General features: G+C 34.6%; 1 protein-coding gene and 1 pseudogene across 1 annotated transcript; one reads left to right on the top strand and one right to left on the bottom strand.

Moving 5' to 3' along the window:
- Positions 1 to 75: 75 nt before the first annotated feature.
- Positions 76 to 21,196, bottom strand: LOC135693280 (ATP-binding cassette sub-family F member 1-like). Its single transcript, XM_065211715.2, has 25 exons — positions 20,608 to 21,196; positions 19,420 to 19,469; positions 18,641 to 18,754; positions 18,093 to 18,193; positions 17,278 to 17,363; positions 16,557 to 16,633; positions 16,154 to 16,216; positions 14,790 to 14,855; positions 14,176 to 14,258; positions 13,725 to 13,808; positions 12,986 to 13,074; positions 12,524 to 12,559; positions 10,564 to 10,625; positions 9,661 to 9,711; positions 8,668 to 8,730; positions 7,699 to 7,804; positions 7,285 to 7,359; positions 5,426 to 5,496; positions 4,414 to 4,446; positions 3,978 to 4,013; positions 3,543 to 3,578; positions 2,912 to 3,008; positions 2,000 to 2,064; positions 1,312 to 1,384; positions 76 to 309 (listed from the first exon to the last, which is right to left on the bottom strand). Exons 1-25 carry the CDS (start codon positions 21,029 to 21,031, stop codon positions 149 to 151), a joined length of 2,202 nt encoding a protein of 733 aa, XP_065067787.2. The 5' UTR covers positions 21,032 to 21,196; the 3' UTR covers positions 76 to 148.
- On the top strand, positions 11,310 to 12,163 carry LOC148958936 (uncharacterized; annotated as a pseudogene).
- Positions 21,197 to 21,988: the final 792 nt, after the last annotated feature.

Here is a 21,988-nt window from a genome sequence, read left to right as displayed (position 1 = left end):
GTTGAGGACGTGGTGTTCTTTGGCTCTACAAGAAAAATCAGCCACAAGAAAATACAAAAACAGGACAAAGCGAGATTGTGCGAAGGAAATTCTTATACTTTGTACTACACTAACCAATAAATGTAAAATTGATTTTGAATAACAGAAGTTAGTGTTTGTTTGCAATAGGCTCTTCAAGTGCTTCGAGAATTTCCTTTCTATAATCATCAAAATCCCCGTCGATCTCTTCCACTGACTGGTCCTCAACAATCGAGAGACGACAGTCTGTTTCTAATATAAGTCGAGCATCATGGCTGACAATAATCACCCCTAAGGGAAAAACAATTCATATATGACTGAGAAAATGTTATAATAATTTACAATGAGAAATCACAATTATATATTTATCAGTAAATTGTTGACAGAATTAATTGATAAATTATAATCAAAATATCTTTCATTTCATAAATATCATAACGATTTTCATTGAGAAATCATCATCATAACCATCGCTGCAATTAATCATAAATTTAATTTGTATTCCAAAATTGTCTTGATTGAAATCGTGTATGTTACTGGTTAACCCAATATCGCTCTAGAAAAACGGACGCTCTCTTGCTGTTCTTCAAATTAAGTAACAATTTTAGATCTTTAAAATTAATCAACAAAATCTCTAGCTTCTTGATTGAAGAAATTTTAGTTTAGTTTATGTGCTAAATATGTTGAATAAATCATGGATAATAAATAATAAATGAGAATGAGAATATTATGAAATAAACGAGAATAATATCTTTTTCAGGTTTAAAAATTAGTGTTTTGTACATGTACTCGAAAATGAGATTTCTATCATGACATAGGAATGACAATCACAAAAAACTAAGGCATTTATTCAATGGGTTGAGACAGAAGAATGTAATGTGTTCCTAAAGGCGGCTTTCTGTTGCACTAAAGCTGACAAATAGTGTAAAACTAAGACAATTTCAATAACTATATCTCCATCATTATTGTTCAAAGGTAATGTGTCCAGCTATAGCAAGCGACTGTGCAGGAGTTTTTAGAAACATGTGATTTTTCATGTCATGGCCCCAGTCATTACGGTCGTTTTGTTTATCTATACTGCTGCGAGGTTAGCTTTTCATGTGAGCAGTTTTGCATCCGGGAATACTAACCAATCGCAAACTGTTATTTTGATGGGTGGCTTGACAAGTTGGGTAAACGCAGTCCTTTTATATGGACACATTACCTTTAAAGTCCTACTACAGGTCCAAGTGAGAGATTACATTGGTTTTTTACAGTGAACATAAGACAAAAAAGCGAATAAAAAATACGCACCTCCAGTAAATTTATTAATAGCGTCAGCAAGTGCATCAATTGATTCAATATCCAAATTATTTGTAGGTTCGTCCTAGTTGAATATAATTAAACAAATTGATACTTCTTTCCGCATTGGCAAGGACGCCTGATACCTCTTAGGCATGCCTGTAGCAGGAAGGAGCATCAGATATGAAGGACCCTCCTTTTAATTTAAGTTCTATGCGTGCTTTATTACGAAATATCGTACTTTCCGCAATATTAGGATCATCGCAACAAGCCTTCCTCCTAACAAATCCCCTCCATTGTATAAAGGGAGAGGGGGCGGGGATGTTAACGAAATTCGTGAAAATAACTAAGTTTTCAACAATATGGTACAGGGTTGTGGATCTCAAGCTAGCTAGCTTGTTGAAGCGATAATTGAAATATCTCAAATTAACTAGCTTCCTGGGAACATCAAAATTTAAGTAAATAAAACGAAAACAAAACATTTCACAAAGTGGAGGATTTTAGGGCCTGGTTGTTAACTACCACTGCGACCAACAAATTCGATTAGCACATGCGGTTTTCCATGATGTTATAAATAAATCTAACAGTTCTAATTAATTGCTTGGCTTGAATTTCTTTAAAGGTTTGTAAATATCAAAATTAAATATTCTCGAACCCTCGAATCTTGTAGTGAATAAAAATGTAAAAAAATATACTGTACCAAGATAATTATATCAGGCTGCCTCGATGCCATATCAGCTAAAGCTACCCTCGACTTTTGCCCACCTGAAACGAAATTGAGGCCAATAAGTATTACATTTCAAATGTATTTGATACCATCATTTATAGTAGCGACTGTCTGGCGATTGAACATCAGTATAGTCGATCTACAGGAGTAAAATGAAGGATTATATTTGTTCTAGTTACGAAAATCCCAGGGTATTTGCTTGGACCTAGTCCTCTTGCCGTCAGCCACAGCGCTGAGCAGCCCACTTTTTGTTTGGTCATACAATGCACTTACAAAAAGCAGTTAAAAAGGTTGTCTGTTTATCACTCGATTGGCTATGGCCACTTAGATTGTAGATGAAGTTCTTGAGTTACAGTTGAAAAGGAAATCGTCAAACTCTAGCTCAAAACCGTACAACAATGTTTATCAGGAGGTACTACAAGATTTAATAATGAAAATATTAGAGACATTGTCCATTAGTTGGCAAAAACCTGGGTGGCAACGACTGGTATAGACAATCTTTGATAAAATGTCTTTCAAATTAAACTCTTAAATCAAAATCAGTCATTGCTTCTTCAGTTTATCATACTTGGATAACAGTACAAAACTCTTTTTTACTTGAAAGATACAAGTCTACTTTACAATTGTTTGAAATAAATACTTCCTTTAAAGACCAATTCTATTGCTCCAGGAAACATTAGTAAAATTGACCTTAAGCACCTTAAATACAGCAAACTGTTTGGGTACAGAAGGCACCAGGACTTCACATTTGGAAAAACACAAATGGCGCTCGATACTTTATGCTTACGGTGACGCATTCACATATAAATGGATCCACGGAAGTAGACCCAGCTTCAATACCCTTAATTACAAAGACTGAAAATTAGCAGCAAATATTTTGCATACCTGAGAGGTCTCTGATCTTTATAGTATGTGCATGACCGGGTAAACCAAATCTTCCAAGAAGTTTTCGACTATCTTGGTAATCAAGGTTGAATTCACGCTAGAAATTAACCAAAAACACCTTCACAGAAACAAAAACGGTCCGGAAAACAAAGGCTTAAAGTTGCATATATATACCCGCTTTAATAGCTTAATGCCAAGAGACAGGGACAGCTCTCCTTGCATTAAGGAGCAATCATCGTTTAAATGCAGTTTGACTATCATATCCTGAATGAAACCATACTGTCACATTAGATAAATGTTTTGTATGAGTGGCCAGCTGTGATTCTGTTGCGTACAGGTCTAAAAATACGCTAGACATTAAACATATGTTGTATAAAAGGGATACGTACACGGAAATAGCTCTGATTATATGCTTTGGTTCTTTTATGCCTCAGTTTTATCGTTAATCTATCTCGAAAAGACTAAAGAACATCCTCAAGTGCATTTTTAAGACTGCTCCAGTTTACAGAAACAACAACTTCTCCATTTCACGGCAACACAATTAAACGGTGCTCTGCACCACCTTGGCTCCAATACAATAGTTTTTCCAACATTGAGAAGAAAAAAAATTCTTGAGAACAAAGTAGCCTACCTGCATATATTCTACAGACGACTCGTTCAAGTTTAGCTGAAAGAAAGAATTCCGTACATTTAGATATCAAACGGAACAAGCTGGATCATTCAATGAAAAAGCTTCACTTAATGGGAAAACATAGATCAAAATGACGAGAATTAATCACATATATTGAAGTGTAGATCTTAAGAAGAAAAACCAAAATTATTTGCATTTAATTAAGAGATAAATCAAACTGACTTTAAAACTCGGGATTGGCTGATGCTTTGCAGGGTTGGAAACGTAATTTCTGATCTTACATTTTTTTAAAAAGTGGCAGTGTTAGAAAGACAGAATTAAAATGGTTTTTTGGGCTATAGAGTCAGAAAAATTGAAGCAAATAGATTTGAAATATTTGAAAAAATGTAAGCTAAGATTAGATATTGAAAAACAAGAAATAAAAACATGATATACCTGGTCTGCCGAATGTTGATTGTAAAAGCCAATACGCTACAAAAATAATTTAGAAACGTTACTTATTAGATATCACACTAAAATTTTAGTTGAAATCCACAAAAACATTAGTTGGGATAAAGTTGGTAACTTTTAAAAAAAGCATCTTACAATTTTAACATCATTACCGTAAATCCTCGAATTGGTCCCCCCTCGAAAAAGCCCCTCGAATAAGCCCCAACCCTAGAACTACAAATTTTCAATAAGCCCCCAAGAAAAACCCCCCATCCAAAAAAATAAAAAAATAAGCACCTTAGGGGGCTAATTCGAGGATTTACGGTATGGAAATTGCCTTGCATTTATTGAAAGTTTTGATCAAAGTAAATAAAAATTAGAGTGAGTAAGTATTCTGTTGTTGACACCGGTAGGTAACCTGATGCACAGTGTCAAAACCTACCACTCTTGGATTCTTTATCAGCTCTCCCTCCAGCTAAAAAAAACAAGTTAACTTGATTAGCTTTCGATGATAAAATTTATATTTCTTAAGTAATGGACCATAACAGACTTGAACTTAAAACAATTAAAAATAATCATGACCTTCCGAAAGATTCGAAAGGTATAATATGAAGAAAGAAAATGCTTTGGAAGAAGGATGAAGTCTTCAAAACGTAAATAAAAAACTAATACATACAACATCAGAAAATGATGCGTTCGGTAAGTCCTTTATCAAACTCCCTTGGTTTTTTTAAAGCCCCCTCATTCTAACACCACTAATGCCAATGCCAGAAAACTTTACCTAGATTCTTGACACATGCTTGTTTAAAAACGTTTAACTGATAAATATTTGTAACGGGAAGCAACTTACAAAATAGAGAGTTATATGTAACGTATTTTGAGATAAATTTAAATTCTTGCAATAACAATTTCTTGGATTTGATGAGAAATCTAAGAGAATTTAAAAATGTTGTAAGCAGTTTAGTTTAACATAGAAAATGAGTTGAAATTCATGGTTTTCAAGAACTTAAAAAGGTTTCCTTTGTAGTTGAAACATCAAAATTATCATTTCCATCTAACAAATGTTGTAAGTGAAATAAAAATCCTCAAAATTTATCGATATAAAAAATGCTTGAAATGATAATTGCAGAAAAGCCACACACTTGAATAAAAGCAGGCATACTCAAATAATACTTATACATGTTATATATATATATATATATATCAATTGCCTATGAATCTGTTTAATATTAATTCTAGATTTGTTTCAGATTTTTTCAGAGGTTCTCAGCCTCTGGGCTTCTGTCCCTGAAAGTTTATGTAAAAATGTTACTTTTCACTTAAAATGTAAAAATATAACTATATCTTTAGTTTTTGAGACAGAATGAAAGGGGTGATGCTTCGAAGGCATATTGACAACAAAGCAGAATGAGGGCAAACATTTGATAATAAATTTACGGAATAAAGATACTTACTGGTTGTAATCTCCCACAAAGAAGTTTAAGAAACGTACTTTTTCCAACCCCATTTGGCCCGACTAAAGCAACTGCAAGAAGACAAAAGAATGATATATTCAAAACAGGCATCATGCAAAGATCAATTGAAATCAAACACTATGTAATTTTGCAGTTCAAAATAAGACAAAAAACGGTATAATATAAACGAAAAAGCATTTTACAAGGAACAGTTGTAAAGGATGGCAATCCCAGACGTTTAGAGAGATGATAGACGAAAAAATTCGCGTTTAATAAAGCAAAGATATTTAACAATTTACCCAGGAACTTGCGAAATAACAATGTCGCTTTTGAAATTCAAAGCATGCAGCAAAGTCAAAAACTTAAGCAATTTCTAGGTTTTAGCTTAATCGTGTGATATTTAACTTTTCTTCTTGTAAATGTCTAACTTTGATTTTTGCAAATATCAACTTTCACTTTGTAAATAATTTATGCATTTTATGTATAAACTTGAAACATAACTAATAAAAATGTACCAACTGGCTTATAATTTCAATTGCCTCAGAAAATGTTAGAAAGTCAGAACAAATTCTTTTATTGCAATTTTAGTCAAGGAAACATGGCGTAGAACATTTCAGAGCAAGTTAAATAACAAAGGCCTCTGAGTCTTTCTTAAATCGTTTTTCTTAGATTTAAACACGAAAAATGATTTCTTAGCGTATTATTTATCAAAAAATAGAAACGCCTTCACGTAATTTACTATCTTACTAATGCAGCATTAATCATTCTTGTAATTTCGTATGAAACATTGCTTATTTGCTTATTTTATTTGAAAATATCTTGAAACAGATTTTAGAAATACTTCTTTTTTCGTTAAAATGGGCAAGGTAAATTATATTTGCTATTTTGGCTTGTTTTAGATTCACCATAACTCATGTTTTATGATCATTGCTGGTAGTGACATCAATTATAAATTTGGCAAGATAATCTATAAACAATTCTTGGTGGTGCAGAATCTGAAAATGGCTTTGAAAAAAGCTAAAATTTTATGACATATAAAAGCATTTCGCGTAGAGTTGCAAAAAGTATCGGAACTAGGTTCCCAGAAAATTTTTTGGCTTGACAGAAAATTTTCAGCAAAACTTGATAAAAAACAGCTGTTTTTGCATTAGCAAAAATGTTTTTCTTGACTTTTTCAGAACAGATATCTGTATATTACAGATTTAATCAAATAAAGAAGTTTCACATTTTTGAAACCTTTATATAAACTGTTACTCACTATCACAAAAAAGTTGTATAACTTGAAAGCAATCTTTAGCTTTCTTGTCTAGGACCTTATTAACAGATAAAGGGACAAACATTAGAAGCCTCTGTTTTAAAAGTTTGGGCATACTATTGGTACACAATACTTTCACCTCAAAGAAAAAATTTTGTTTTGTGTGCCAGGTTCCCAGAAAGGAAAATATTTTTTGTAGATCTGCTCTTTAGAGGATAGACGTCACAACATAGATCGGAAAAACTAACCAAGGAGATATACATATATATCCAGTTGTGGATCAAAACAGGCAACACTGGCACAACTTTCATCCAAACAATGAGGATTGAAGAAAAAATGCTTGAAAATACTCGAAAATGGGATTTAGTATCAAATTTCAGAAAAAAGTAGATTGGCTGCAATAAAATGTTATAATAGACAAAATTCATGCTATGGATAAAAATTGCTATAGAAAGAAGGCCTAAGTGGAAGAACTCTAAAATCTTTGAAATTCAAACTTCAGAAATTGATATCCTGAAAAGCAAATGTGCATAAAAGCAAAAAGTGTAGAGAAAAAAAGAATAAAATGCAAAAATTATGGCAAGGTTATATATAAAGTGATTACCTCTTGAAGACATATCGATACCAAAATTAACCATTTTGAAGAGTAAAGGCTGGTCGGGGTATCCAAATTTGACATCTGGAAAATAATTTTCAAAATGGGTGAATTGTGTTTGTGCTATTGGCAAAAAATGTTAAACACGAATCACTTCATTTAAAGGAACTCAAGGCTTACTTGGGTAAACATGAATAAACATTACAAATGAGCAGTTAAGAATTTAAGATAAAAAATGCATTGTACGTTGAGTACTTTTTTTACAATGCTTCTTTGCAATGTACAAAAATGTTTATTCTCGTGTACAAACGTTCAGTACAACGACTGAAATATTAAATTCAATTGGAAAGAAGCTCACATAATGCTGATTTATCAAAATTCTTTTTCAGAATATTACAGACTGCATAAAAGACTTCTTCTTACCTTTCAAGCCCAAAATTGGTGGATTCAGTGGAGGAGGGCATGGTATTGTGAATTTGACTTCATATTCCCGTGGCTTTCTCAAAAGTTCCTGTTTCTTTGCAGAATCCTGTACAATTCATTGAGACGTGTGTTAACAAAACTTTGTTGGATATTTTCACAAAATGATGAAGGAGTTAAACATATACACTCCCCTCACGAAAGTACCCGGAAAGTTCGAAGATCGATTGCGCTTTCAGACGAAAACAAAAATTAGGCTGTCGATAACCACTTTTTAACTTAGTGATAATAATTTTTTGAAAAACCGTTCCAAAATAAACAGAGACATTAAAATGTTGCAAAACTTCTGCTTTTTTCAGCTGTCCGGATACTTTCGTTAGGGGAGTGTAGACTTACTTCATGAGCCTCTTTTTCGCTACTGCCTCACTTGACTGACGCTACAACAGAGGCTCATGGAGTAAGTCTAAGGGGAGTGTATATATATAAATTCGAATCAAGAAATTGTTCTGACCCGTTGGCTGCGCATATTGTCAATTACCGCTGACAAAAGGAACAGCAACATCAAAATAGAATAGGATCAACTTTGGTAGGTGAGTGAGTCCATGGAGACAGCTGCCGTACACTTTTGAATTTGGGTTGTTTATTTGCCTGATACACTTTTATCAGTCCTTTATCAAACTGCCTTGCAAGGGAAGTAGAACCCAAGCAGAACTTTGCTCGAAATTGAGCTCTAAAATCGATTGAGCGAAACAGAACTCTGCTCGAAGCTGAACTTTCAAAGCGGGTCGAAAATCTCAGAACAATAGAATCAAAGAAAAGAGACATGGTCGAGAGGAATAAAATTAAGCATAAAATCCCAAAATATTCCGTGTATTCAGAACATCCCAAAATAGCACAATTTCTAATACATAAATAAAGAACTTATCAATTTCATCTCAAACATAACATAAAAAATAGTGGAATCGAGCTTACCACAACAGCCTCATCCTTTTTGCTTTTGTCCTTTCTGACAGCAGTTTTCTTGGCTTGTGCTTCCTATTTTCACAAAAATCAGAAACTATGGCGTGAAAAACACTGGTCTGAGTAAAAAATTTAATCATCATAATGTATCTTATTTATTCATTCTTACGGTGATGCATTTGTGAATCTATTGGAACTGAGTAGCTTCCAATAAGGAAATACGATTGTTCACTCAATGGGAGATTTGATGATGGTTTACATCGAGAGGCTTAGCTAAGACATCTTAATAAAAAGCTTGGGATTTTCGGCTTAACAGAAATCTAGAAGTTATGATTTCAAAATTATCTCAAGTTGAAACTGATGGACAAATTTACACTGGCACTTAGTTGACGGGTGTATGGCAATGGTGTAATCTCAATCATTTTCTGCTAATCGTCCCTCAGGGCTCATGTATCGTTATTTTATATTCTCATAAAACTCTATAAAACAATTCAACAAGACGATACCACATGATGCGAAGAAATATGTATTTCATATCTGTGATAATTTTTAAACAACATATAAAATTACATTCTGTTTAGAAGTCACTAACAGCTCGATAACAAATTCAACAACGCAAAACAACTGACATCCCTCGATTAAAGATGGCTTTTGTTACAACATACAGGATTTATTGCCTTACATCGTAGATTCAAACAACCGTAATTGCCGATATCTTCTTTCAGATAATAATCAGTAAAAACCAAAATGTTAACGATCTTTTAACGCTGTTTTGAAAACCTTTATCATTCCCACTTTTAATGCCCCTCTACGTAGGGTATCTTCTTCAAAGCTTCAACAACCTGTTAGAAGCCCCAGCGTTAAATGGAGAATTAAACGTTTTAACAGCAATGTATAAATGAATTATTGAGCAACATCGAACTAGGTGACCTCCTTCTTCTAATTGCCGTTTGGTATGCTTTAGAAATAATCAAACTTTGACAGATTAAGCGCAAATTAACTTACAGCTTGCTTGGATGACTTTCCTGATTGCTTCAATGCCTTGATATGCTTTTCCTGACGAATAATTGACAAGTTAGAACTATCAGAAAGGTGAAGGTTTCTGTGAGAAGGGGCACATGTTCTGGGCCAAGATACATGATGAGGAAAAGTGGCCTGTTTTTTCCTTAGGTGCAATCGGGTTACTCAGTCAATCTGCACCTCCTTCTACCGTTGCTACCGGGTACTAATTTTGTTAGACTTTGTCAAAGGAAAATTGCAAACTTGGTTAGAAATAACTAATAATTTGTATCAACGACCCACTATTCCAACAGCTTTCAGTCCCTGATAGATGAGATGACAGGAATCAAGGAAAAATTAGAAATTAGCTTTCTAGCCTAACATTTTAAAATTGTTATTCAAGGTGGTTAAGGAGTGAGATGTTTGTCAATTTTTGTCTATCCTATGCGCCACTTTGCTTGAATCGACTTCTATTCTTACATATCAGTGCTGAATTACAGCACACTTGATTTTAAATTGACGCTTTTGATGTAAAGAACAGTACGGTTCTAAGTTGCTACTCCGAGTTTCCCGCTTAATTCGATCACCCGAAATTGCACGTTTAATTCGATCATCCGAAATTGCACGCTTAATTCGATCATCCCAAATTGCACGCTTAATTCGATCATCCCAAATCGCACGTTTAATCCGATCATCAGAGATTGCACGCTTAATGCAATCGTCTTATGGTCACATCAAGCGTGGAACTCGGAGCCACAACTTAAAATTGTCCTGTTTCATAAAACAAATAGTGTGTACAATTCTGCCGATACGGCATAGAGAACTTTGTGACAGACCGGTAAACAAAAATTTTCATTAAATTCAATTAAAATCAATCTGACTTTATAGGATGGAGCAAAAAATCTATACCTGCTTTTCAAAAGCCTTTTTCCTCTCTATGAGTTTTTGATGATACATTTTTTTGAAAGATGCTACAAAATAAAATAGAAAATAAGATTAAACTGATAAAAATACAATCATATTATAAAATTGATTCTTCAATGAAGATTATAAGGTTAATTGAATAACAATATACCAAAGTTAATGAGGTAAAAATTAAAAGTTACAGTGTTAAAAGCTAGTTAATCAGCTAATTAGTAAATTGAATAGTTGAAATCAGGCAATCGTCAGTATGTACTCAAAGCATCATAATTTGGCTGCGAACCATCAACAATAACAAAGAGTTTTAAGATCCTGCTAAAAATCTTGAAGCAATTTAGTTCCGCTACTCTCGAGTCTGGGATACCCCCTCTCTTCCCAAGCTTATTAATTTGCCGAAAAAAAATCTACTCATGACATCCTTATTCCAGACCCTCGTTATCACATTGTTATGTTAAAACGGGGGTTCTGTTGAGTTATAAATACAATTTTTCTATTTTAAGAATCCAGCGCGGCTTATGGCAGAAGGAACAAAGTGCATTTTTTGATGTAAGAGTATTCAACCCATTCGCACCGTCGTACAGAAACCAGAAGCTAGACAATACTTTTGCAGGGAATGAGAGAGAAGAAACGTGCAGTCAAAGGGTTTACAAGTTGAGCATGGTTCTTGAAAAAAAAACCAATCAATCAATCAATCAATCAATCAATCAATCAATCAATCAATCAATCAATCAATCAATCAATCATCGCAAGAGGAGAAACTTGCACTGCTAAGAGAATCTATGACACTCGATCAACGCAAAGCAAACGAGCTGTCTTGTATGAAAGGTGCGTCTTCATGGCTCACTTCTCTTCCTTTGAAGGCTGAAAATTTTGTTCTCAACAAGCGTGAATTCCACGACGCAATCCGATTAAGATATAGATGGCATCTAAAGTTCATGCCAACTATTTGTGTATGCGGAAAACACTTTTCCGTTGACCATGCGATGTCTTGAGGTGGATACATTCATCATCGACACAATGAAGTACGTGATCTACTCGGCAAGTTAGCAACAGAAATTTCAAATGATGTTAGAATTGAGCCACCTCTACAACATCTCAGTGGTGAAAATCTCCCAAGAAATTCCAACATATCAGAAGAGGCAAGGCTTGACATCAGCATACGTGGCTTCTGGCAGAAGGAACAAAGTGCATTTTTTGATGTAAGGGTATTCAACCCATTCGCACCGTCATACCGAAACCAGAAACTAAACAACACTTTTGCAGGGAATGAAAGAGAGAAGAAACGCGCGTACAGTCAAAGAGTTTTACAAGTTGAGCATGGTTCTTTTACGCCATTGATTTTCGCTCACAGTGGTGGTTCAAGTAGAGAAACTGAAAAGTTTATATCAGTTTTATCAACGAAGATATCAGAGAAACGTGATCTGTCAATTTCACTGGTTACCAATTGGATTCGTACCAAGCTGTCATTTGCACTACTTCGAAGTGCCATACTGTGCATACGCGGTTCCAGAAATAGGCAAACAAAAGTTCAAGTGGACACAGCCAACATAGAAATTGTACAAACAATATCCCGGATTGATTAGTTACAATTGTTGGGAAAAATAAAAAGATTCAAGTTTTTCAAGGTTTGTTCTAAACATTTGTGAACCGGCGGCCTTTCGGTATATAAACAGCGCCAAATGTTGAATCATTGATGAGAATTTATTTTTTCAAAAAATCAATCAATCAATTATTGAATCAATTATTGAATCAATAAACTAATTTTTTGAAGAACGGACCATGGGCAAAGGGCGGCTTTACCGTATCAAATGTATCTCAAACAGGCAGGATAAAAATTCTTGTCTGCAACTGACGATGTGACCAACACACTTCAACATAACATTGAAAAGCACCATACCATAACAACACATGCACACCAACGTAAGCTGGAAATGTAATGATGACTTACAGTAATTCCCTTTGTAATAAAACAGTTGTTGGTCATCTGGGGGTAGAGATGAATCAAAATATTACTTCTAAAAACTATACACAAGGAATATAGATTAAGAATATAGAATATAGATTAAGAAAGTAGTATCTAACTTAGAAGCAAATTTAAAGGACAGAAACTTAGAGGATTTGGTTAACAAAAACAAGTGTAAATAGTATGATAAAAACTGGCATAAGTATGAATCTATAGTACGACTCCTTTAAATCTTCTTCGTCTTTCTTCTTGACGATAGGCAAAAGCTTCAAAAAATATTGAAAACAGAAGTGTTTAGAAAAACAACCTTCGAATTTCATTGGTCTTCAATGGCCTAATAACCTTTCTCGGGTCTAGCCACTTCTATGCAACCACAATCTTTGGATTAAAATTCACCGATGTCTATTAAAACCATACAAGGAAAACTTAAAAAGGAAAATCTTTTACCTAGGTGAATAATATCCGTACAAACATTGTCCAGAAAGTGTTGGTCGTGGGACACAACTAACAGTGTGTTTTTCCATGATTGTAGGTAACTAAAAGAAAGGTGTCATCTAGTTTATATTTAATGAATGTAAACAATCAAATAAACATGATAAAACAACTATTTAAGTTTGATTTTGAATATATAAATGAAGTTGAATGGCTAAAGAAGCTGTGAAATATCGAGAAGGTGAATCGACAAGGCTAGAAAACACGAAACAGGATTTTTTATACAAAATTCACTTGCAAATATTTGAACAGGTTGACGACAAGGATATCAAAACAGGCACTACACGGGGTATATTAAATATATTTCGCTGGGGATATCCCGGAAGGGTTTAAAATGAACTAAAAATTTCAAAATTAACCTTTTTGAGACCAACAACAGGTTTGCAAGATAGGATGTGAAAACTTCAGCATTTGGAAAACTGGTTCAAGGAAGATAGCGATCTGAGGGATGGGAGCAACGCTTTAATATACCCTTAGTTCCATCCTAAACTTGAATGTAAAGCATTATATTATAATAGGGGTGGCAATCTAAATATCACTTCTTAAGGATCTGTAAGATTCTTTTCACGTATAAAAATTCAGCATTCACCGCACAGGCTTTTTCTGATTTATAAAAGCCATAAGAAAAATTTTGAGTGGAGTAAACGAAGGACACAAGAGAGGGGGAGAGGGGGGGTTTCTGGTTTTCACTTACTTGTCAAGCCAAATAACTGCATTCAAATCCAAATGATTCGTTGGTTCATCCAACATCAGCAAAGTAGGTTCAACAAATAAAGCCCTGCAAATAAAATTGAAGATGAGAAAATAATGTAGATTATGAAAAATTTCTAATAGAAATGGCACAATAAAGTCTCAGTTCAACGGACACCTGCAAGTATCGGACAATTCCAAATAACATATAGATTATTGTTTAAAAAGAATATCGCTTCTGATTTAGCGACGTGAATGAAGAGTATAAGCATGATCAAAAATTACCCATAATACGGCACTGAGATAACACCAAGATGCAGTTATGATCGACTGCAGATGGCCTACAATTGGTTGCCTTCTCTATTACCAAGCACTACGTTAAACCTTTGGGTAGGTCCCTCTCGTAGACAACATTTTAAAAATACAGCTTCCACCAGGAAGTTGAAAAATATTACCTTGCTAATGAGACACGCATCCTCCAGCCTCCAGAAAAATGTCTCGTGGGTCGACTTTGCATCTCGATCGTGAACCCAAGACCCTAAAATGTCACAAAAACATATTCAGATATATTTTCAAGCCAGCTGCCAAATGACTGGCAAAGTAAGCGACTCGCCTCGCCAATCACCAAGACATAACTAGTTGACCAGTTTATCAACTCTGCGTTTAAATTTATTACTGCAGTTCCTTGTTCTTCGTCTACAACATTTGAAAAATGCCTAAATGTTGTGAAAGGTAAATCTGTATCTACAATTATCTTTATTTCCCTTCTTCCTTTTTTATCTGCATTTTCTTTTTTCGTTTCCCATTTCATTTCTCTTATTTCCTTTCCTGGATTTCTCTTTCATTTCACTTCTTCGCTTCTCTTCTTCCTTTCCTTTCTTCCTTTCTCTTTCATTTCCCTTCTTCGCTTCCTTTCATTGTTTCCTTTCCGTTCCTCTACTCCTTTCTTTCTTTACTTTACATTGTTTGACAGAACAGATAAATAATGACAGGAAATAGCTGAATTGAAAATAGAATTTATAAATTTCAAGTAAGATTTTCGAAATAAAAAGGCATAAATTCAACTAACATTTAAAATCCTTCTTGCTTTAGCTTCTGCTTTGTCTGCTCCGATCACTTCTAGCTCTGTATACACCTAATGAGACAAAACTCCATAAATCAATAATTCTTTATATGAACAAGAAACCTTTTGTCGGAAAACTGGATAGCAGATATAAAAGACACTCTGTTATCATAAAATCAACAATTCCACACATTAGAACAATCTTACAAAACAATAATACATTGAACAGACAAAAAAGTAAAAATTTGCAATCGAGAATTCAATGAAAATAATCAATAACTCTTGAACCTCTGATAACTGCTTGTGAAAGTATCACATAAGATTTTAAGTAAGCCGTTGTATATGCGTATAAATATAATCATCGGATAATGATCGAAAGTAAGCAGAGAATTTATATCCAGGCGTGCACCAAAAACAATGTGAAAGGGAGAAAGATGCTTTTGATTGGCCATTTGATTTTTTTTAACCAATCAGCGAACACCAACCTCCCACCTGAAGAGTCCAAGAGAGAAAACGAACTATTTCTATCTACACAATTCGGGTCCCTTTGTTTTTATACAAACAGATTCCAAACACCGGGATATAAAAATCTAAACTTTATATTATTAGATATTAGCCACCGACTCTTTGAACTACCGTAATGCCTCGAACAAGCGCCCCCTCAAATAAGAGCCCCGCTCGAATAAGCGCCCACTCTCGAGGTAAAGCTATTGAATAAGCGCCCTTCCTCGAATAAGCGCCCACCCCTCGAATAAGCGCCCATCCTTTGACCTTCAGAAATGGGCGCTTATTCGAATTTCCAACGAAAACATAATTGGAAAGCAATTCAACACGAAAGATTAATGAAGAACACAATTTGTACCCAAATCTACTTTTTGAATAAGCACCCCCTTGATTAAGCGCCTCCCTCGAATAAGAGCCCACCCTGGAGCCTCAAAAATTAAATAAGCGCCCGGACGCTTATTCGAGACATTACGGTATTGGTCTCATTTGTGGTACAATATAAAACAAACAGCTACATTTTATGGCCTGTGTAACATACATTGGTTGGCTTACTCGCATTGCGAACAATGCCAGTAAAAAGCTGCCAAGTAATCAACACAGGCAGCTACAAACTCGACATCAATCAATAATGTAATTCGATATATATGTGAAAAATAAAAAAACTTTTCGCGCCGTCCATTGCTTTACCGAAAAAAGAATCAAACTTCTATTTCAGTGAGTTTTCAATTCTTAACAAAGAAGGTTTCTTACTTGCTATTATCAGAAGACCTTCGTGACTCAACAAACAGTGCGACATACTGCCTTTAATATATCTACAAATTCTAAAAATCATTTAGGTTTGCTATTCAATGACAATTTTCCTTTACCTCTTTAAGTCGTTTGTTTGCAGCGTCTGAACCCTTGTCTACTTCAACCAACAACTTTTTCTCCTATAAAAAAATTAACATAACATTTTACATGAACAGCCTTAAAAAGCTTTTCCGTTACCTACTTCCAGTTTACGGTGCCTATTCAGCCCCCAAACACCTTTCTTTTCAATTCTCGTTGATCAAATTATTCAAATAAAGCCATAAGGGTGTTATTTCACTTATCAAATTTTGAATGATGCGCAGAAGAGACATTGCAATAAAGTATTGGGTTTTTATACAAAAACTTTCTTCAATTAGATGCAAATGGAGTCGATAAATGCAAGTACATGGCAGTTTATCACATTGACAAATAAACTGTGATTGGAAGAAAGAGCAAGATTTAGATACGAAGAAAACGCACTTCTTCAAGTAGCGCTGTTCTTTTCTTGTCAGCCTTCAAAACAACATCAACGGCGGGCGTGTCATCAGCCTGTACATCTGTTAACAAATTGAACATAAGATAAGAAGGCGAAGCTGAAGAATCCGGTTCGGATTATCCGATTAACCTCATGTCATACACGTTGAGGAGTTTATTTGACTACATCAACGAAGCACAGGTCGCCTAGGGTCAGGGAACGCTCTCCTAAAAATATGACATCTAGCAAAACATGCTACCTATCCGGATTCTTCATGTCCGCCATATAAGAAATCACCAAGCTAATTTTTTCAGCCAAATTTGGTAGCAGCGGCCTAGTGATTGTGACTTAACATTGCGAGAATTCTAGTTTTTCTGCCAAAGAGCTCAACAACGGATCTGGAAATTCTATTTAGAAGTCTATGTTCTCCTTTTTAGAGCTTTCGTCAAATTTACCTAAAGAGGCAATCGTAGCTTCTACTTTAAGTACAGTAACTATATGGTAAAAGCACAGCTGTAACGACTTGCATATAAGTTACGAAATTTTACATTAGCCTTAAAACAAGCCATTTTAAGTACAAGTACATTTGCTATGTGTTTCCATGCTACCTGAGGCATCGTCTTGTAATTTCTTTGTTTTGTAAAAATTTTATGAGAATATGAAAAATTCATTTCAAGAAATCAAACAATGAATTGTGCGAGAATGACGATGTTAAAAAGGACGAACCCTGTTCGCAAAGCAGACAGTCAATACTCGATGGAATGGCTAGGGCACGGCTTCCAATGTGTGTTAAGAGGGTTGTTTTACCCATTCTGAAAAATACACCATGAATTATGAACATATTATCTTATAAACGTATCATGTATCTAAAAATATTGTAAATCCTCACAATAATTGAAATAAATATATTCATTATATTCATATATTGAATAAATATATATGCTGTTGATCGCAGTAAGCGGGTTACTTATTGCTAAATGAATAAGCAGAATTAGGTCAATGGAAAGATATGAAAAGGTGAAAAAATTAATGAATAAGGAACCGAATATCTTCATGAATGTGCGGTCGAAATGTTCTATCTATCAAACCAAATACATTAAGCAGTGCTATTATGTTTCAGAATATTTAAAGAATACATACTGAGAGAAATTCCAATACTTCGTTCTACCTCTCACCAAGTGCAATTGTGTTGAATAATTATTAGATAACAACTTGATAAATTGTTTAAAGTATAATGTATAGTGCAACTGAAGTTATTAACCAAAGATATAGCGATGTTTTTACAAAGTTTGGCAAGGTTTCGACAAAACTTTATAAAATTATCTTATGAAACATACATACATATCTGCACATACCTTATGAAAAAAGTTTAAAACTACGTCTTGACTGTAGTACGTCAATCTATGGGAATTATCTTTTCCCAATTTCGTTAGCAGGGCTTGTAGCCCTTCATTTATTTATAAGTCAGAGGGCCAAATTTGCCATCGAGGGAAAAAAGTTTACCTCCATGCATTGACATCAAAGTTGCGACAAATACAAACCCATTTGGGCCTACAAGGCCATATCTCCTTCCGTGTGCAATTGTTAGCTCTGCATCAACAAACAAGTCTTTTCCACGAGCTGCTATGCTGAATTGTTCAATCTGCAAAACGAAAAAATACTAAAAAGAACACAAAGATTGGACAGAGTGGGAGTCCAAAAATTAAATCTGGAAACAAGCAGAGATGTATTTGAAAACAAAATACGTACTACTTTTTGACAACATTAAAAAACCATAAAAAACTTAAATATGAACAGAGGTAGATAGATATTACTGCCATTGCATATTAATTAATAGGAACTAAAACAAACTCAAAACTCATTGTAAAGTAACACAGAAACCTCATCAAACAATGATAGTCTAGAGATTAGAAGGTGTTTTAAAGTCAATGGTTTGACTTTCGAAGTTTTCTGTTTCCATTTAAGCTATCTGATTGCTTTTAGTTACACTGTCTGCATCATTTAATATTGCCCATGCATTTAATCTGTCACATGACAGCAGGAAAAATTATATTACAAGGCAGTTTTATTCAGCTGATTGATTCCTAACCTTGATGTCCATTGCATTTTCAAGCAGCGCTCCTTTGGCTGATTGCTCTTGTTGTGAGACTGAGAACTGTGATCCTTCAACAGCAATCTTGCCCATTTCAGCTTCAAATTTTGCCTGTTCATAAAAATATTGAACTAATTCAACAATGGAAATAAATCTCTTTTCAAGTCTATCATTTAAACACCTTAGGAATGGAACAAACAAACAATATCATGAAAAGTAGGTTTCAATAGAAGAATATTAACTCTCTTTGTAAAAAGTGTTTGATGTGGTAGACAGGCCTGTGAATGCTTCTAGAATGTTTTCATATTTACCAGCTATACCCCTTGGATAGATTACTGAGCATAGAATTTATATTAATGAAATCGCATTTATAGTATTCATCAGAATATTATACAAGTATAATTAGAAAATAAATGAACTAGAACATCAATATTGTATTTGCCTTACTCTTCTTTTTATTGTTTTCTACCTAGCATCGGAAGGTAGTTTTAGGATACTGAGAAGATATCAGGCAATGTCCTGGTCCTCTTCTTAATGCAACCATACCTCATGGTCCCTACACCTAGAATTGCAGAGAGTTGGCAACTCCCATTACTCTTGGCAAAGGGTTGGTCATACCAGGAACTTAAGCTCCAGATCCTTGGATCCATAGCCTGCAACCCTAACCACTGAGCCATCCTCACACATCAGCTTGCCCTCCTTTCTCTCAATATAGCATAAATGTACTGACAAACTCTGTGTGATTTAAAGCATTCAATGCCTTGAATATTAAATACCTTTCTCTGTGCTTCTTTTTTCTCTTTTCTTGTCATTTTCTTACTCATGGCTACAAAAATATATTGATAGAAATTAAAGGAACAAAAGACCTAAACAACAAAACTGAGTAAAAGATGGATCATCAATTTGATACTTCAAATTGCAAACAACTATGTAACATGACTTCTAGACACATAAATATGTTTATTGCAAAAATTCATAATCTCATAAAGGTTCATCACTTGCCATCACAAAGATATTGCAGTCCCTGACACAGACTCTTCTCAATAGGTCCATTAGTCTCAAACAATGTATGTGGCAAAAGAGTGATTTTTGTCTTTAATTATGGTCACTAAAGCAACCTGACTCTTTACTATTGAAATAGTATGATTAAAAGAGCCATTTCTAAATATATTTAATACTTTAACTTTTCAAGTAAACCTATATCATATGAAGGCTTTAGAAATTCATCTACTGAGAAAATTGATTTAGGAATTTTAAAATTTTTTCTATTTCTTTCTTATATAGGGTTTTTAAATAGGTGTCTGAAACATGAAAGCTCAACTTTACTTTAAACAAAAAATAACTTGAGCTAACTCAACATGATGTTTCTGTCCAGGGGAGCTTATGGACCTGAAATGAAAATCAAGCATGACTGGTATACACTATCCTTGAAAAATTGCTTGATTCCTCGACTTGGGGGTAACAAAAACATGTTTTTATTAGGACAAGTTTGTATCATAAAAAAATTAGAGAACGATGGAATAAAGATATAAAATAATTTTTGCTTGTTTGTCCTTCCTTTAAGGTATCTCAATAGATTGGTTTGCTCCATTATGACAATGCAGATATACTAGGCTCCCTAAGAATTTTTTCATGCAGATTTTGATGTAATGTAACTAAACCCTTTCCTATAAACCTAAAAAAACACTCTCCTGCTTACTCAAAAATTCACTAGCAAAAAAGACCAGTTTTGATTAGAAAAACCCAGAAATCAACATTATTGAGCCTGACTTAAGTCGTTTATTGGCCGTGGGGATAGACACAGTTTTTTGCACCTCTGACATCAGCTTAGAAAATTTTCAAAAAATTAATTTGCAATCTGTATTGTAACTTCTGTTTTGATGATAAAGAACATAAAAAATTATTGTGATTCTTATCATACATACGAGCTTCATATCGAGTACACGAGAATCGTATAAGCGTACCTTTTTCGTCTTCTTCGCCCTTATCTTTTTCTGTTTCACTTTCTGAACTATGGTCAAACCGAGTTTTACTGAAATCATCGGTTAAATCATCCATTTCGTCTTCGTTGTCCTTGCTCTCCATTTGCGAATCTTCTGTTCCTTTTTCCGCGGATTTTTTTCCTTCGGCTTTCCTACTCCTGCCCTTCTTTCCTTTTTTCCCTTCTTCCTGCTTTGCTTCATCCACCGGAGCTTCTTTATTATCATCACCATCAGAATCCCCCTCTTCTATGGCCTGTTTCAGCATATCTAGTTTATTTGATCGTTTTTTTGACTTGGACTTACTTTTTACGTCAGTACCACCAACAACGTCGTCTTTATTATCGTCGATTTCGTTGTCCTCAGCGCCTATGGCCTCTCCTTTTCTACGGTCTTTCTTCTTACCCATCTTTATATAAATTTTTTCTAAAGAAATTCAGATATTTCCTCCGGTGGATGGTTTTTTATAAACACGAGAATCGTAGTAACTTGCTAGTCTTTCTATCACTAATGGCCTAGCCACAGCACATGAATGAAAAATCTTTCGCACGAGCCTCTGCTTGAAACAGCCTCTTGTGGCAGCAGGATGAGATAACTGGTTGTGTCTAGTGTTTTTGCCTGGCTAAAAACTGCAACAACCTGGGATTCCCCGACGTACTTTTTAAGTTTGAAATTATCCGATTGGTTATTTTTTACAATCGTTAATTCTAAACATATCCAGCAAAAATTTAGAATCAGTTGTTTCCTTTATTTTGCACATCGTGGTGCAATCTCTCGGGGCAATCTCGCGTCAAAACTATACAAATGACGTAATATGTATAAGAGGGAGAGTTAGATCACAGAATTGGTTAGATAAAGAAGATAGAGATCTAAAGAATCCTTCGTATCGTAGCAAAAATAAAGTAACTTTCCATGTTACAGTTAACACAAACCTAAATCCCAGTCTATACCAAGGTTCAAGAGAGACGCAGGGTGTTAATTGGACAAATAGCTTTGAAGGCAGATATGTAATTTCTTTTAGTATGGAAAAGAGGGGGAGGGTGTTTGTTGGTAACTCCACATCACAAGCGACCCTAAATCTGAAAGTAATGTTTGCCAAAACCACTTGTAATTAGACGTAGTCCTATGCAAGTATTCTTATAGATTCTCTGATGTTGTAGCCCATATAGAGACAGGATAATACCGTAATTCCTCGAATTAGCCCCCTAGGGGCTTATTTATTTCTGACATTTTTGGATGGGGGGTTATTCGAGGGGGGCTTGTTGACATTTTTTTAGCTTTAGGGATGGGTCTTATTCGAGGGGGCTTTTTCGAGGAGGGGGGCCAATTCGAGGATTAGCGGAATATCGTTAATTCACCTCATTGG

Source organism: Rhopilema esculentum, chromosome 11, assembly GCF_057945365.1.
Source record: "Rhopilema esculentum isolate cy_ngs chromosome 11, ASM5794536v1, whole genome shotgun sequence".
Lineage (NCBI taxonomy): Eukaryota > Metazoa > Cnidaria > Scyphozoa > Rhizostomeae > Rhizostomatidae > Rhopilema > Rhopilema esculentum.
The sequence above is the reverse complement of the archived record's forward strand: the minus strand, read 5'-3'. Positions and strand labels throughout refer to the sequence as shown.

Bases quoted from the DNA above. Each gene is read 5' to 3' on its own strand.
- LOC135693280 (XM_065211715.2), bottom strand. From the start codon at position 21,031: ATGGGTAAGAAGAAAGACCGTAGAAAAGGAGAGGCCATAGGCGCTGAG. The intron at 16,634-17,277 runs GTTCGTCCTTTT...ATTTGTTAACAG, and splicing joins CTGTCTGCTTTGCGAACAGG to ATGTACAGGCTGATGACACG. The intron at 8,731-9,660 runs GTAAGTTAATTT...TTGTGAAAATAG, and splicing joins GAAAGTCATCCAAGCAAGCT to GAAGCACAAGCCAAGAAAAC.